General features: G+C 38.2%; 2 protein-coding genes across 2 annotated transcripts in view; one reads left to right on the top strand and one right to left on the bottom strand.

Annotated features, from left to right (window-relative positions):
• Nucleotides 1-5134: 5134 nt before the first annotated feature.
• Nucleotides 5135-18063, bottom strand: gpib (glucose-6-phosphate isomerase b). The gene is made up of 19 exons (XM_034679540.1): nt 17972-18063; nt 14969-15262; nt 14596-14686; nt 14236-14304; nt 13823-13942; nt 13572-13655; nt 13266-13412; nt 12220-12291; nt 12086-12130; nt 11935-11988; nt 11252-11312; nt 10637-10680; nt 10371-10523; nt 9982-10111; nt 9578-9654; nt 8984-9112; nt 8650-8725; nt 7104-7170; nt 5135-5579 (listed from the first exon to the last, which is right to left on the bottom strand). The coding sequence occupies exons 2-19, from the start codon at nt 15085-15087 to the stop codon at nt 5456-5458; spliced, it is 1662 nt and encodes a 553-aa protein (XP_034535431.1). The 5' UTR covers nt 15088-15262; nt 17972-18063; the 3' UTR covers nt 5135-5455.
• Nucleotides 17818-18182, top strand: part of LOC117810003 (uncharacterized protein KIAA0355-like) — a 49358-nt gene continuing 48993 nt past the window's right edge. Inside the window, exon 1 of the mRNA XM_034679538.1 lies at nt 17818-17946. The gene's annotated coding sequence lies outside the window, so the exon portion shown is untranslated. The remainder of the gene's footprint in view (nt 17947-18182) is intronic.

The following is an 18182-nucleotide window of genomic DNA, read 5'->3' as shown; positions in this document are numbered from 1 at the left end:
TTACTGTTCAGCTAACGTGCCACCATCATCATGCAACTGTGCAGCCCTGATAGTCTCACGTCTCACATCTAACGTTACGTATCACCTCAGTGAACACTTTCCTGACAAGTTTATGATCTCAATCGCTAGTTTCATGTCTTCCTCAATAAAGCATATTGGTTCCATTTTATGTTATGGAGTCATTTAAAACAAAAAGAGTATGAGACAGCAAATACTTGAAGATAGGGCTACCTGTGATTGACAGGTTGTTTCCATGGTGAACTCAGCATACTTGAATATTGTGGTTTATTCAACCTCTTAACCAAAATAGTCACTCCCAGCTCCAAATAACAAGTCAGAATACCAAATTTGAGGCTAAGAAGTTCAGAAATCATTGGCAAAGGTCACTGTGGTTACATTTACCTTGTTCATACAGCTGAGAAAAGAAGACCCTGATAATATCCTCATAAGTGAGCTTGAGACCTAACATATTTATCAGACAGTCCTCTGATTCAAACTGGAGTCATGAAGTTTAAAGGAGATTTATTGGTAATTTCATGGGAAATGTTTTTTAAGATTATCATTGGAACCCATCAGTCGTGATTAAGAGGCAGGATGTCTGTGCTATACTTAGTCTTAAATGTTTTTCAACCTTCCTTTACAGAAGTTAAGAAAATAATAGTTGCTACTGTAGAGTTTATGTGTTGAATTAAATCAGTGTGTTGAACTTTCTGTGGTGAGTTTGAGGTTAGTGATTCACTTTTCAGACAATTGAATTAACTATCATATTTCTCTTGGAGGAAAATCATCCTTTTTCATGAACTGAGTCACTCTGAAGCAGCTGCACAAATGTGAAGGTTAAAACAATTCACTCTACCTCCAGTTTTGACGACAGTAACCCAACGGTCTTGCCTGCATAATAATAATCCGAATCAGCCTTGATGTTTAGGAATGAGAAAGCAACAGTCGCTGTCACGGACAACGTTATGATACACAGTGTCACCAGCAGAACAAGAGGCTGAAATCAGCGTGGGAGTTTCTTTTTTGTCTCTTTTAATCTCTCACAGTGAGATTCTGAATAAGAGCCAGATGTCAGTGCGCATATCTGCGTTTCTTTGGAGAATCGGTGAAGACCAAGAATTTTACAGTGAGTGGACGGTCTCCAAACAGTCTTCAAACCCACACAGTTGAGCAGATAGCTGAACTGGAGGAGTCCCAGGAGGACTAACGAACCCAGCTGTCTGCTGGTTTTAGAAGATGAATCGCTGAAGGGAACCTCTGACTGTTCTATGAGATTAGACTTCAGCATATTTTCAAAGAGAGGTTTAGAGCTGCACTGCTTCATTTTCCCTTTACCAGATGGTCACATCCATGGGCAGAAATGGATGTATGATCATGTTCTCATGCTTTTAGTTTTGTGTGTTCTGTTTTCAATATGCAGCTCAACAATAATAAATGTAAAGATGTATCCAAATCCAGGGGCCTGTCCAGACTTTTAGGAGGTTGTGGCTCCAGCTGGACCACTGACCTCCACTGTTGGGTAGGTGTCAGACAAGGTCAAATTTAGCAGACTGCAGGAACAAACTTTTTCACAGCAAAGATTTACAGTGAGTTGCATGGTATTAAAATGAAGCAAGATAAGACCTTTCCTCAGGAAAAAACACCTATTAGGAATGCACAATGTGGATTTTTTTAATAGATATTAATATTCTCTACTTACCAATTTTAATCATAGACTGTATAAAATATGGACGTAGTATACGTGACGTCACCCATCTGTTTCTGAAGTGCTGTTTTGAGGCCAATCGTCGGCGGGATCCATATTGCTGCTGTTGAGCGATTGTGACTTAAAGAGGCGGGCTTTGAGCCTCCTAGCCAACAGCTACAGTGTTCCCGCCTGTCAAGCAAGTCAGCTGTGCCTCTCATTGGAAGACTCGTAATCTCAATATCTTCGAAATTGCTGCCGTAGAAAAAAATTCACCCCCTCACAGTAAGTGCCGATCAAAAAATGAGCTATCCAGACTACACTCATCTTTTGTACCAGGCTGTAAACATGTTTATTTCTGCTGTGAAGATCGTCTTTTTTGAATTGGGGGTTGCCGCTTGATTTTAACTGAAATCACAATTGCTCACACACACACACACACACACACACACACACACACACACACACACACACACACACACACAAATAATCAGAGGAGCTCTGACTCTACATTTGTCATGTATTTATTCACCTGTACATGTTTAAGTCTTAATCAAGGCACACACAGCATATACCTGTGGTAAAACTAATGTCAGTGTTGTTGCTGTTGATAAGACTTAAAGTGTGTAAAGATCACATCGTACAGGACAGGTAGGAATACATATGCAAAGCAGCAGTGACTCTGGATTTAGTCGGTCATCAAGTGCAGTGAACTCAGCGGGTTTTCTCATTCATTGTTTTGAGTTGTCTCATGTAACTTTCTGCAGTTCTCATTTGGTGCTAACTGCAGCTACTTGCTGCTTCATATTTAATCTATACATCTTCATTGTCCTTTCAGGTGACATAAAATACTTGTTGTGTTGAAGCTCTGCAGATCTGTAGAAACTTTTTTCATTCTCTTGGAATACTTTTAGCCCACAGTTTGTTTGCAATCATGTAATCCTCCTCTGAAACAGTTATTAACATAAACACAGATGATGCCCTTTTTGCTCTCTCATGAGCAAACTGTTTCAGAATGTGTAGGCTTGTTAATAGGTAAATGAGAGCAATCCGTTGTTTTTATTAGATAAAATTGTATCTAAATAATAGATCGTAATACAATAATCCCACTGTCTGACCCATAACTTCTCTACCCAACATATGTTTTGTATCCCTACTACTTATGCATGTAGGCTACAGATTAATAACATCAACCAAGAGTTAAAGATGCTGCTCTGTCCACAGGGGGTTTTAAAAATCCGTGGAAACCTAAAGTTCCTGACAGGAGCTTACAGATGGTGTATTCCTCTGTATTCACAACTGAGAGGTAACATATACATCTTCCACACTTTATTGTTGAAGGCCTCAAAAAAGACGTGTCCAAAGCAACAACTTGAAGTACTAATAAAAGTTAACAAGACGTTTTAATGCAAAGACGGCTTGTAGCATCCTGTTGCAACACAGGCCAGATTGTTGATTTTAACATAAGCCCCGTCTCTAATAAAGCACATGGCAGTCACAGTTTAGGATTTTGGGGTGGCCATACGGATTTGGAGAGAGGGGAAGCATGCCACCCCTGGCCACCTTTCTGGATCCACCCCTGAACAAATACTGGAGTTGTGATTCAAAGAGAGGACATGAACCCTGGGTGACAAGGGGTCACTTTCAGCCTCATAGGACATCTGCTGGTCTCTTATGCTGCAGAGGAGCAAGCTCTGCCCACGTACTTAAGTAAAACTTTTATATAACTCCAGTAATCGTGGGAAAAATGAAGCTGAGCTGGCCTCGATGGCTATTTTTTTTTTTTTTTTGCAGCCTGCAGGGTTTGCGTGTCACTGCTGTAAATAACAGCTTCAGAACACAAACTGATAACTTAAGAGAGAGCATTCGCTGAGTTTGATAATGGGAAATGTGGTGTTGCGTGGTGGCTGAAGGGGTCATGTGTTTGCATTGTGAATGTTTAGCCCAGCGGAACATGTTCCCTGGTGGTTTCTGGGAGAAGAAGATGGTTCAATCATGCAAAATAAAAGCATTCCAGTAAACCTAAATCCAGAATTGAAACCCTCAGGCTGTAGTCTCCTCTGAGGCTAATGAATTTCCGAGCTTGTTTACATGCAAGGATGCTGACCCTCATACTGCTTCCAGCTCTGCAAGCTCATCATGAATACAAATGATACAAATGCAAGGAAAACATGCCTCTCAGAGGATGCTTTAAAAGATTGCAGTACAGGATGTTCGGTTCAGACAAACCTTACAAAAACCTTACCTGGCATCACATTGAACTTGGGCCTTCTTATTCTGAAGGGGCAGGCTGTGATCCTGATCGAGTCCAAGGGAGGGAGGGTGGGCACTCTTTAACAGGCTACAGAAAAAAATGACTGACAGGCTCTGAGCAATAAAGCATGAAGTGGAATGTGAGGGTATGAAGAGCCATTGTTCGACAAACATCTCAGGAACGCACACAGAACTTTTTTTTTTATCCTGCTATTTGATTCTGCTCTCCAGCCGACTAAACCCCAGTAACTTATTTCCTCATGTTGACTGTCTTTATTTATGCCTGTTGCAGCCGTCTTTATTTAAGGTAGTGAAGAGTCATTATTCAGCATCAGTAGCTCTGAGTGTATGACTCAGATTTCAGTCTTCTACAGATCAGTTTCATTCATAAATCTAACATCATTTGTCACAGCAACTTCTTTGTAATAATCCAGATACACATGAAAAATCGTATTCTTTAACAAAAACTGGATAAATTCTGTTTATAATTTTTCTGAGGAGGGTTTTCTATCCTCAGTCGAACTCACGTCTATATCTCGGAGCAGCAGATAAAAAGAACAAGTTCGATTTGAAGTAAAGTATTGTTGCCTGGCAACAGCATTGAAAACCCAGCAGTGTCTGGGGGTCTGAGATTTTTTTCAAACTTTCTATTTGTCCTCATACACTCTCAGCAAATGTGCCCAGCAGTTACAATGAGGAGAACAAATCATGGTGAAATATATATCTTTGTTCTGGATTGTTGCTAATACAACCACATTATTCCCTGAGTGCAGCTGCCTCTCAGCCCGTTATTATACGTGGTTTTGTGTTTGGAAGAGGACTACATGGGCTCATTTTGGCACACAAAATTAAACCATTAAGCAAATAAAGTTTAATGATGTTTGGATGTAGTGCCAGGGAGGAGTGAGGTTGTGGTACAGATGCTTTTTAGTCCAGCTGTTTGTTTTTCTCTCTAAATGGATGCAGTGGAGTCTGGGGATTTGTGGGGAGGAGCAGTGCTCATGGGCTGACCTTTGACCCTTTGTTCCACTGAATAAATGGTAGATAACTGGGTGGCTAAATTGCTCCCAGTGAATACATCTGGAGCCCTGATGCCATCTAGTGGTGTGATGCTTAAATAGTTTTCTTTAAGTTGAGCGTCTACCATGTTTGTGTATTTTTAACCCACACATAACTGACACTAAAACAACCTTTTTGTTATAAGATATTTATTCCAGTGACTCTGTCTTTTTAGACACTGAGGAGGCAGAGGAAGCATATTTGACTCTGCCTTCCACAACACGCTTATACAAAAAGGTTTTCCCCTCACAGTGACAAACAAACATTAAAAGGACGGCACAGTAAACGGGCACGATATCCATAATGAGAGAGAAAAATAAAGAGTGCTTTAGCTCAACTGTGTGGGAGAGACCAGCTGCCTCTGAGCGTCTCCTGTCCATGCAGCGCAGGAGCTGGTGAGATGGATGATGATGTGGAGTAAAGTGGGGTCAAGAGATGGGGGAGGGGCTGGAGTTCGACTTAAGCAAAGTTTTTCTTGAGGAAGTTGATGAGTCCGTTGGTGGAGGAGTCGTGGGAGTGGACCTCTGTGGTGTCCTTGAGCTCAGGCTCGATCTTCTTGGCGAGCTGTTTGCCCAGCTCCACTCTGATATCATGGGGGGGGGGGGGGCACAGAGAAGAAGAAGAGACATAGAAAGAGTGCAATATGTTAATTCTTCAATGACAATAGAACATGCTGAAGGCATTTATCTCTTTATCACACATTCCTCATACATAGGCTGCCTTACTTAACCTTCGATTTCTCACTTTTGCATTTAATCTTTTTCACATCATGTTGAGTCAGGAGGCAGTTTGTTAGTCAGAAGGACAAAAATGCCTCCCATTTGTTAACTTGTATAAGCTGCAAGCCGCAGACCAAGCAACTGACTGATTAATTCAATATTAATTGCTATTTACAGACTGTTCTAGATAACACTGAAAGAAGCTTGGCTCTACTTTACAGAAATGTATCACATGTTTTCAACCAAACAGGCAAACCCGTTGAAATATGCAAAAATTAAGATCAGTGCACGTGATGTTGTGTTGAAAACAAAATGTAGTCGGTTCCTGAATGTTATCTTATCTCTACTTGTCTGAAGTTTTACAAAATCTACCCTAAATTACATATTGTTGTTGTCACGCAGTGATCATATATCTCCATATTTCATTGTTAACCCTCCTGTTATGTTGCAGGTCAAATTGGCGCATTTTATTTTAGGCAATATATGCCTTCCTAAACCAGCTAAATGCAGCATAAAAATCTGGGCAGCATGTGACAGAAGAGGTGTTGCATTCATTTATCAACATCACTTCATAAAAAAATAAAATGTAAATTTAAAATAAACAAAAATGTATGTCATAAAAACTATTGTGTTCATATTTATGGCTTTCCCATGTACATTAAAAAAAGTTTTAACATCAATTTAAATGGAAAACGAGTGAGTTATCCTCATTGAACCATGATCTGTCAGAATTAAAACACCAATGGACTAAATCTGGATCAAAAATGGTTAGTAATGGAGTTAAAAATAAGATTTAAAAAAATGTGTTTGGGGATTTTTTGGGGTTCTGACACTTTTGGATAGTTGAATATGCCCCGGGTCAAATTGACCCAGGAACATTATTGCTGTGCCAGAGAAACGAACATAACAGGAGGGTTAAATTATTTACACAACATGTTTTTGGGTGCCTGTTAGTGGGTAAAAATTTCAGCTAATGAAAACCATTAAAAAGAGCCTGTGACTGAACCCCGTTCAGTGTTTAGTTATTGAAAAAACATTGTTTTTGTACTCCTGCAAAGCTGTAGTTTTGGAGATACAAGGTTTCAGTCTGACAGCAATGATTTAAGTATGGTGTTACTATTACATCAGATTCCATTATCATTATGACTGTTTTGTGGATCACTCAACGGTTACTTCCTCAAAATTCAATCTGACATTTTTATTACCACTGGAAACTTTTTTAAAAACTTTCCACCGGTATCCTAAATGTATTTCTTGGAGATTGACACATCTTGCTGAACAGCATGAGTCTGCTTCATAATACAGACTGAAAGCTGCTCAGTGCAAACACAGGTGTGTTATCTGAATGTGTGCAGCACAACATGGGTGTGTAGTAAAAGCTGTCTCACCCCCACTGGTCAAAACTGTTGATCTCCCACATCACACCCTGGATGAAGATCTTGTGTTCATACATGGCTGTAAAAACATCACAGTGGTTATCATCAAAACAACAGAAGAGGATGAAGAGTTTTGTTTTCAGATAGATGTTGTTTCAGAGAAAAAAGAGAACTGTAAACAATAAAACCTGCTCTCTTTGTCTGGAGTCCAGAGTGCAAACACTGACTGTTACCATGCAACAATATGCCGCCTCCTCACTGAATGCATATTTGATCTTGGATGTTTTCATGAATATCAAAAGGCTGAATCACAACTGTTTACTATCTAATGATATCCATTAAAGACACTCTTAAAGAATCATTTTTCAGTTTAATTCATAATCATGAGTCACAACTGTGTGGTATGAGGAGGTGAGATAGATAGTCTGAAGAGTGCAGCCGGTAAAAATGATCTTCATAGTTGTTGGTACTCATCATATCCTTTACCGAAGAGAAAATAGCAGCACCCCACTATGAAAAATACACATGAAATGAAATACCAGTTCACAATCCCATCTAAGTCAAAGCAGAAAGTGTATCAAAATTAAGAGCACCAATTCTGAAGGGAAGCAGTCTCTGTTAGTGGTATTATTATTATTATTATTATTATTATTATTATTATTATTATTATTATTATTATTATTATTATTGTTATTGTTATTATTATTATGCATCTTATTTAATGTTATAGTGTTATCTATTGTAATAACATTTCTACACAATTGTTTAAAATATTGGATTTTACAGCAGGAGATGTTTAAAGTCCATGTGGGGAGTTTTTATCTGGTCATGAAACACAAGTGACAGTAATGCCTCTTTATGGCTTCAAAAAGCAAACAAGACCATCAGCAACAGAACTGACAATTTCTATACAATGTGATTTTTCATGTCTGTAACCACTGAGAGCAGGTAGGTGTCTGATCAGAAGACTGATATCATGCTGCAGAAACAGTACTTCAGTACAGGGGGCACCAAAATCAATACAAAGGGGGTGGAATTATTTTAACGACCTTATAGTCTGTTGGATAATTAAATCAACAGCAGTGCATCACATTAAACTAAAATAAGCTATTAAAGAGATTTCATTTTGACTTTGATGTGGGCTCTAAGCAGACTTGCTGTGTACAAGTTAAAAAGAGATATAAATAAAAAAAACAGCATCCTTATCAATAGACAATGACTACACTGCACTGTTTAATAATAAGCTTACTGACAGCTTTTTGATTGGCTGTTAGTCAGGAAAAACATTATATTAAGAGTTCATTTGCAAAAACAGTTAACTCACTTTTGAAAAATTAAAAATACATTTCAAAAAATATATTTTTTTCTAATACTAGCTTTTGGCATGATCAGTCAACTGAAGTTGGGTGGCTTTGACTAAGTCAAAATGACTTTACTAAAGAGATATCTTGAAAATGTAGCTTTATTAGGAATCTATATCAAAAAGAAATATGTCTTTTGAAAATTTGTAAAAACAGAGTTATCTGTTTTTGCAAATGAACTCTTCATATGCTCTTACCTATAAGTGCTCCCAGTGTGTGTGGGGTCAGTTTCTTGAAGATGATTGAGTTAGTTGGCCTGTTTCCTTGGAATACCTGTGTTAGACAAGGACACATATTTCATGACACAGACCGTACAGTACGGGCTTCACAAAGTTTGAGTGAATAAATATCAATGGTCACTGGAAGCGCTACCTCCTGTGCTTTCCCTTCCAGTCTTGATGATTATTGTTGTCTGCTATAAGCACTTCTTCATGCCGAACATAATCTATTTTGCTGAAGCACCACAAGATGACAAGATGACTGGCTCTTCTTATATTTTAGTTGAAGTCATATTTTGTCTTTTGAACTCACTTTGTGCGGCAGGATTTTGTCCAGAGCTTCTCCACTCAGACCACTGGCCTCCAGCTCCTTCCTGGCCTCCTCTGTGGTCTTACCCTTCATCAGAGCTTCAGTCTGGGCCAGGAAGTTAGCCAACAGGATCTAGAGCCCCATTAAACAAACACACATCATCAGATACTGCACAGTACACTATATGTTTAAAACCATGTAACACACTGTGGATGTCGATTTTGTGGGCCTTAAGTTTATGTTTTGTACAGTGCCTTTGAGATTTATTTTCCCTTATTGCGTGCGTCTTGCTGCTTTCAGTGTTAGACTTTCAACTTAGTTGTTACTGTGAATATACAAGTATGTCTAGGACTACATTAAAAGTTGCCTCTTTTAGGGTCAAAGCACAAGGGAAGTCTAATTTGAGTGTTAAAACCTTCACCTCGAATCAAACAGTGAACAAATAGATGTATTAAAAGTGTCAACAAAAAGGTTTTGCGTCATCTTGGGGTTAACCAAAAATAAGTTCATTAAAATTCCATACAAAAAGGAAACAAAACTCAGAATTTCAATGTCCTCTTTAACACCAAGCAAGAAACATCTCCCTGATGATGATACCTTATGGTGCAGGCTGTCTCTGATTGGATGCTGTGACTGAGCTGGGATCAGGAAGTCTGAGGGCACCATACGTGTTCCTGAGTGAGACACAGTTTGGATTAATCAAGTTTTCATCACACGGGTTAGATGCCCAACTAGAACATGGGTTGAATCAAACCAAATTAAAATAGAAACACAATATCTGTCTGGCCGTAAGACATGAATACTACAGTATGCGGTACTAAGTGGTAAACCAATGTTTACTTTGACATGCTGTCTAATTTAAGTTCTCTGAAAAAAGAGCATGACCACCAATAAAGATACCATAAGGAAAACTTGTTTGTGGTTGGTTAATTCCTAACACTCTAACACGCTAAATCTTCTCTTTCTAGCCGTGACTGAATAAGGATGTTTGGTGGTGTTACCTTGGTGGATGAGCTGGTAGAATGCATGCTGTCCGTTAGTTCCAGGCTCTCCCCACACTATTGGCCCAGTGTGATAGTTAACACGTCCTCCATGGTTAGTGATATACTTTCCATTTGACTCCATGTCACCCTAAAAACAAACAAAACTGTCACAGGCACGTATTTTTCTCTGATGAATGTGGACTACTGCAGACTACCACAACCTGTTTTATTTTCTGTCTTTGTTGCCCTTGTTTATATGAGCATGCATGCATGTCTTTCTGTCTTTTTGTTAGTGTGGTATATGATGCCTGAAGGTGCCCAACAAGCAAATTCAACACAAAACAGCATCTTTTAAATACTCTTCTCTTTGTTTTTTCTGTTCGGCCTGCAGCATTGTGGGGGCAGACCTGTTGGAAGTAGGCGGTGAAGCGGTGCATGTACTGGTCATAGGGCAGCATGGCGTGAGTCTCAGCATGGAAGAAGTTGATGTACCAGATGCCCAGCAGAGCCAGCAGGACCGGAGCGTTCTTGTCCAGAGGAGCTGTGCGGAAGTGGTTATCCTGCAGAGAGTCAAGTGTGCAATTATATTTATGTATTCTGTAAGAGAATATGACATGAATACTTCTTCTACACTACAAAGGTGGAGAAATGAAGGTGTTGGAGAGGTGCATACCATCCAGTGAGCTCCTGAGAGAAGCTTTTCAAAGTTGTCAAATCCTGGTGAGGGGAGCAGATGTGACAGGAAAGTTAACTGACTGAATACAAAATTTAAATACTGTTTATTCTGTGTCTGCAGATAATCAGCAAGTCAAATTCCTGTATATACACTGAAGACAGTGTATAGTATCATATTCCTGCTGCATTGTGGGGGCAGACCCATAGAAAGTATGTGGTTCAGGTGTATAAACTTTTGAATTTGGAGGTTCTCAAGGGGCCAGCTGGGGTAACCCATATGGGGATCCATGGAATCGGAAATTGGGAATGTAGACTCTGTTATGATCAACCAACCAATCAATCAATCAATCAATCAATCAATCAATCAATCAATCAATCAATCAATCAATCAATCAATCAATCAATCAATCAATCAATCAATCAATCAATCAATCAATCAACTCTGACACCGCTTAACTCTGTAGGAGTTAGCATGACTGCACACTCCCTGTGGAGTGTCTTGTAATGTCATTATAGCATGTCGAAAATTATACATTTTTAAGTTCATAACAGAGGGGCTTTAAATTACTAATTTAATGTCACTGTAAAAAAAACAACTATTCACTGCACTTACCAATGTGAAGGGCAATAGACATTCCAATTGCAGACCACAAGGAGAAACGGCCGCCAACCCACTGAAAGACAAAATAAAGTGTTTTTAATGACAGAGTCCAGCTTTGCACACAAAATATGTCCTGGCAACAACAGGAAAAATAATGGTATTATTATCCATAAGCTTCATACTGTATATTTATGCTATACTCCTCATCAAATAAGTGTATCTATATCACACATATAACAGATCAATGCAGTTCACTTAGCACATTATCAATTAGCTTTGATATTTTGCATAAGTCCTGAGATGTTGGTCTACTTCTTTAATGTGAAGTCAGCATACTCGATACAGACTGTACGACACTGGCAGTCATTTCCCCTGTGACATAAAGGGCATATTATGATAGCTTCCCTTTAAATACCAACAATGTAACTAAATGCAGCTCCCTGACCTTTGGTGACGGGCAGCCTTTACAGTAACCTCTGCAAGAGAGAAGGTCGCTACCAATAATAACTGAGTCTGAAGAGAGGGGCTTCTGATTACCCAGCAGCTGCTGGCCAGAGCATCAGACTCACCTACTTCACAGGTCAAAAGTCTAGCTTATTTTTAGCAGCTGCCTACGGCCCCCTTCATCCACAGTCTGTGCATGAAGACAGGACCCTGCTGAACAAAGTCTGCTTCAGGGCTAAAAGAGCACTCACATCCCAGAACTCAAACATGTTCTCTGTGTCAATGCCGAAGTCCTTCACTTTGGGCTGAGGTTGGAGACAGAGAAAAAACAGGGACGTTAGGATCAGATATTCAAACAGAGAGAGAATATTTAGTTGAAATAAAATATGTAGGGTGACTTACTCCATTTGTGGAGAGAGCCACAAAGTGTTTTGCAACAGCAGCTTTCTGTTGAAACATAGAGAGAATTTGACAGGAGGATATCTTTAAGAAAACTAACAAACATTGTGCTGTGTGTGGCTGCTGTATATACTCACATCCTTGGCATGTTCAAGGAACCATTCTTTGGCCGACTCAGCATTGGTTATGGTCTCTTGGGTGGTGAATGTCTTTAAGTTGAGAATAAGATAACAAGATCAATATTCAATACCATTAAATTTATGGTAGAGACATTACATTTGTATTTTAAAAAAGTGGACTTAACTACTTCAACATCATCAATTGGTTCAAAACCCCTGCAGAGTTTGCATTTGATTTCGCCTTCTTGGTTTTTTCAACCAGAAGTGACAATATTTGGAAAAATGGATGAATACACATTGCTGTATCTTTATGACGAATTGCCATGGTAGGGAAGATCCAAAATGTTCCACACGTTATCATCAATTCACATTAAATTAGATTATAATACACATAAATAACATCAAGCTTCACTAAAGAGGACTTGAAATCAAATACTAAGACGATAAAGTCTTTAAGATAATGTTAAATGAGGTTTAAAATCAAAAGAAAAGCAGGCTGTCCTTCTTGTTCCATTTAATCAGTAATTGTTTTGATCACTTGAGTAACCCCCTGCTGGCCATTTGAGGCAATGCAGCTTTAGGCATTATCGCATTGCTTATGCACTGACTTTGAAGCCTCTGAGACTTGATACTAAGTTAATTTACTTCATATAATCTATTGTTAAAGATCTATCTGCAAAGGAGGCACCAAGAGTTTCAAAAATAGGTTAAAAAATATCTAGTCTTCTGTGCTTTCCTGACTTTTTGCATATTTACCACCAAATATGAAGAAAAAGAAACATAGATGATTGTGGAATAATGCATGCAGCTTTTCCTGCACTTTCCATATCACTCATGCCAGCACTGGAAGGCTGATTTGAAAGACTTAACTGACATAACATTGGCTCCACTGCCTGGAAATAGCACCTCACACCATCCAGCAAAACCAGATTCATTTATCAGGAGGGAAACTAAATTTAGATCATGAAGGATTTTTTACAAACTCACTGTGTACACATGAATATAAATTAGAAGGAGATCTTAATCTGGTGCAGTCTTAAAATTATACTTTGTAAAGCAGCTACCTTGGATGCAATGATGAAGAGGGTTGTCTCAGCATTCAGCTGTGCCAGGGTTTTGACGATGTGTGTTCCATCAATATTTGACACAAACCAGACACGCGGTCCATCTTTTGAGTAAGGCTTCAGGGCTTCTGTCACCATCAGGGGACCCTGCAATGCAATTGAATTTTAGTTGTAGTTCAGATTTCTGCACCCTATAAATGCTCTATCGCATAAAGTATATAGTGTACAGAAAGCTCTTAATAATGTGATGACAAACTGAAGTTTTTCTGCAATTAAATAAATAGATTCTTATGAAACTGCACTCACAAGGTCAGATCCTCCAATGCCGATATTGACAACATCTGTGATTGTCTTTCCTGTGAAGCCTTTCCACTCACCGCTGCGAACTCTCTGTGACACGATAAGCACAATTACTGTTAGCATCAACTAGAACTATGTACAAAATGCTTATAGCTGTAACAAATCTTAGTTAGCAGTAATATGAAACCTGAAACTGAGAAACGTTTGAACTCAAAGCAGTGCAACAAAGCTTTTTGATTTAGGTGCATCACACTCACATGACAGAAGCCCTTCATCTTCTCGAGCACTTTGTTGACGTCTGGCATCACGTCCTTACCATCCACCATGATTGGAGTGTTGGAGCGGTTCCTCAAAGCCACATGGAGCACAGCACGACCCTGAATGTACATAACATTAGGAAATGAGCACACACCTACACTCATTGCTGTGGCATTTATCTCCTAATGTTGGCTGATTATACTGTCAGCAATGATCATGATGTTTACATTTTCAAAAAGGCTCAATTTGCTAAAAAAAAAAGAAGAGAAGAGCCACTGTGCAAAAGTCATTGTGTAACATGTTATAAGTGCTGTATCAGTGGCTTTTCAGTTTCACCCCACTGGAATAAATGTCAAGAGGTACACACTGCTGTAAGTCAAACAACAGCTGATGTGTGATCATCATAGAGCACCTCAGTGAAGTTGATCTTGTCTCCATTGAACATTTTCTCTCTGGCGGCTTCAAGGCCTCTGGACTTCCCCTGGAAAGACAATGCATTTTAAAAACTCACTTTAGCAGAGGATACATACCCACGATGTATTCAACCATTATGAAATTATATGTCATGGTTATGACTTGAATGAAAATTCAATAGATTCCAATTATATTTAAAGCACTAATATTTTGTCCAATTGCACAGGTGCAATTTCTGTTTCAGACTAAGAGCACATCAGCTCTTTATCATTTTCTTGCATTATTAGTCAGCTAATAACAAGAAATATATATGTCAGAATCGAAAGTCCATCAATAATCTAAATGGAAACCAATTTACCAGGTCCACCAACATCTTCATGACTTCATCAGTGATGAGATTCTTGGAGTAATCCAGAAGAATATCTCCATCCTCTGTTTTCAGTGACAAACTGTCAAAACACAGAAAGAAATCACTAATGTGAAGAAAAGACTGAAAAAAACACTCACTGTATCTGTATGATTCTGAAGTCAAATGCTGGTTTGATATCAAGCTTTCAGTATTATGTAATTAAGGAACAGGTGACATTGGCTGCCAACAGATGACAAAACCACCAAAATAACAGTTTACTACTAATATTGTGTGCACACAAGATTTCTGTATCTTCTGCAGTGATGCTGCACACATAGACATTCTATTTCAACAATAAAATAAGTTTTACCAGGATGCCTACCTGAGCTTGTTGAATCTCTCCTTATCAGACTCAAACATGTGCCTCATATTGAGGTTCAGGGCATGGGCTGTGTACCAGTCCTGCAGTTTTTGAAAGTTGGGGTCCTGTGTGAGTCCCATGATGCTTGGAGGGGGTCTTGCTGTGCTCCGCTGTGCTCAACTTTCCTGGCTGAGTGGGGCTGAGCTGGTCAGTGGAAATGCTTTTTGAAGGGCATCCAGTGCAGATTCACAGATGCCACTCCCACTAGAGACACACTATCCTCAGGCCTCGTGCATGTCACACCTCCACACTGTTCTGCAGGGTTACAGGCAGTGCATGTTGCTTGCTACAGGGGGCGCCATCAGCACAGCAACACGGTGGCAGATAGACAGTGTACAGGCTGTACCAAAGTTTTTCTTTTATCTTTCTAGATTACATGGCACTGTATACATCTATTGACCAGGGGGTTAAAATTGCAAAATTTACATGGCACAATATGAATACAGACATCTAAAATCTTGAAAAAAGTCACAACCCTCAAACCATTTTTAACAAGTTTCAATGTCAAACTAACTCACTCAAAAGTTATTACTTTTAAAATACACATTAACTTCAAAATAAATAAATTATTGTCATTGTTTTATTTGATTCAAATGTTTTTGTTGTTTTATTTTAGTAAAGTTACTAAATATTGTGCATGCTAAATATTCTGGTCCTTCAATGTTTTGTACTCAAAATTAAACCCATACATGCAATGGCACATACAGTACATGCACTAGCATAACATTCTATGTTTTTTCTGGTAAACAAGGAAGTATATTCATTTTCAAATACTTTATTTACTTAAAAAGAGAAACTAAAGTAGACCAAAGGTAATGATGCTCTGAACATTTCAGTATTTTATCCTCAGATTGGAGACACTTATTACATTAATTCAAATATTCCTGATCTCGTTTCGTAAATGTTTAATCTGATCAGGCCCCTGTGTTGTAAATAACAGCACTGATATGATATATGCTATGATACTTCTTTTTTGTGTCATTCAACTTTTTATTGCAATTTTTCAGTATTTCTTTGTTCACCACAAGTTGACGAATGATATATAAGTTATACAAAGCCAACAAAAGAAAAGAGAAAAAAAAATACATATAATAATAATAATAATAATAATAATAATAATAATAATAATGAAATAAATAATAAAATAAATAAATAAATACAAACAATAATAATAAAGATAATACGAAAATAGCATTCCTAATTTTCTTAGTAACTTTTTTTCATTTTTTTGATAAAGCAGATACATTTCAGTTAAATAAACACACACACACACACACACACACACACACACACACACAAACACACAAACACACAGGAACTATTAAACTATTACTTTAAAAACAAGCATTCTATGTTCTTGTTTTTATCGATCAAAATGGTAAACAAACATTTTCGGAATAACAGTGCAGCTCATATGAAATGTATCTGGACTTTAACGCCACCAAGCGACCGTTTAAAAAACATGTCGTGAAAGCTGTAATATTCTCTATCAATCACTAGAGGGCAATAAAAGATAAATCTGTAGAATGGGCGCATAAAAACTGTATCTTGAGCGGTTGAATACCACCTAAATTTAATGATCAAACCTATTTATTGGTAATTTCCGCTGCACACAATGCAGTTCCGATCAATGTAGAAATGACATTACATTTCATGCAACAGTAAAGCAAAACTAAATCCAGTCGGCATTGTCTTATGACTTTAACAACATTTTTACATACACACTACTTTTTTGGGAAATTACCACACGTGTAGTCTATAAACGAAATCTAAAAATATGGATGAAAAATAGAATACAACGCCACAAAATGGCTTTGGGATCAAATGTTTTGTTTTCGAAAATTAGGGTTAAATCAAGTATCACAGAAAAACCTTAGTCTGTTCATACACATATATATATCCCCATGCACCCTCTATTTTTGACACAAGAAAACCTGACAAATTGTAATATAAAAAAGATTCTGGAGAAACAGAGGCAAAACATTCATACTTTAATAACGGAAGGGAAACTAAATTTACCATATACCAGTAGTATACCAATGCCATGGTAAGGTGATGTATGGGTTTTATATAGGGTTACAAAGGGGTGGAACATTTCCGGAAAGTTTCCAGTAAATTTCCATGGGAAGTTAAACTGGGGAATTTTGTAAATATTCAAAATTGGAAACTTGCCATGGGAATTTATGGGAATTAACTGGGAATTGAGGGTAATTTAATGGAAATATATCATATCAAAGCGTACATATTTCTTTTGTCATAAGCAGGCATTCATCCAAAACAATACAATTAAAACTGATTTATTTGTAAGTAGAACTTTATCAAGTATTAAATATTTTATTGATCAGTCAATTATTTCATTGTAGAACAAAAACATGAATGTTGAGTTAAATATTACTCATCCCCCCGACCCAACCCATTCAAAAATTAACAAAAATGCAATCCCAAGAAAGGCCCATTCAAAATATTAATTGAGGAGAGCCCCTCTCCCTCCAAAAAAAAAAAAAAGTCCCATTCAACAAATAAAAAAGCATCTTCCCTCAACCTTCTCAAGCCTAGCCTCTGCATTTTTGCTAAACCCTTTCATGGAATGGGCTCTTCCTGGGCTCTTCCTAAATTCCCTATTAAGAGCAAACCTTCAATTTAGTAAATTCCTGGCTGGTTTATTCCCATAAATTCCCGTTTATTCACATGGAAAGTTTCCAACTTTGAAAATTCCAGGAATTTTGCAACCCTAGTTTTATGGCCTCGATATAAATCCAGATTTGAGTTTTGATATGTCATCTTTGGACATATAGGTATAATTTAAACGTTTCTCGATCAGGGCAGTCCAGTTTTGTTGTGAAGGTTTCCCCGGAAGTGTCTGCTTTTATTTTAGCATCAGTCCCCCTTGCACACAGACAGCAGGGATTCGCTGACAGGAGGGTGGATGCCTGGAGCTGGTGAGCGATGTGACGATTAACTTACCCTTTACTGTCAAAATGAACGTGTTTTACTCAAGCTGTTTGGTTTCCTCTTGGTTAAACGTGACTCTGACTGTTGTTGGTTTGAACCCTGAAACACCTGGGACATTTATATTCGCTTGTTCCTTCCACGAGCGCTTACAGTCGTGCCGCAGAGTGCTAGCTGCTAATGTTAGCTCCTCAGCTATGTAGCTAGCCTACCTAGAAACACTCAT

The sequence above is a fragment of the Notolabrus celidotus genome, chromosome 3 (genome assembly GCF_009762535.1).
Source record: "Notolabrus celidotus isolate fNotCel1 chromosome 3, fNotCel1.pri, whole genome shotgun sequence".
NCBI classification, from domain to species: Eukaryota; Metazoa; Chordata; class Actinopteri; order Labriformes; family Labridae; genus Notolabrus; species Notolabrus celidotus.
Note: the sequence above shows the minus strand (reverse complement) of the source record. Positions and strands in the feature narration are given on the sequence as shown.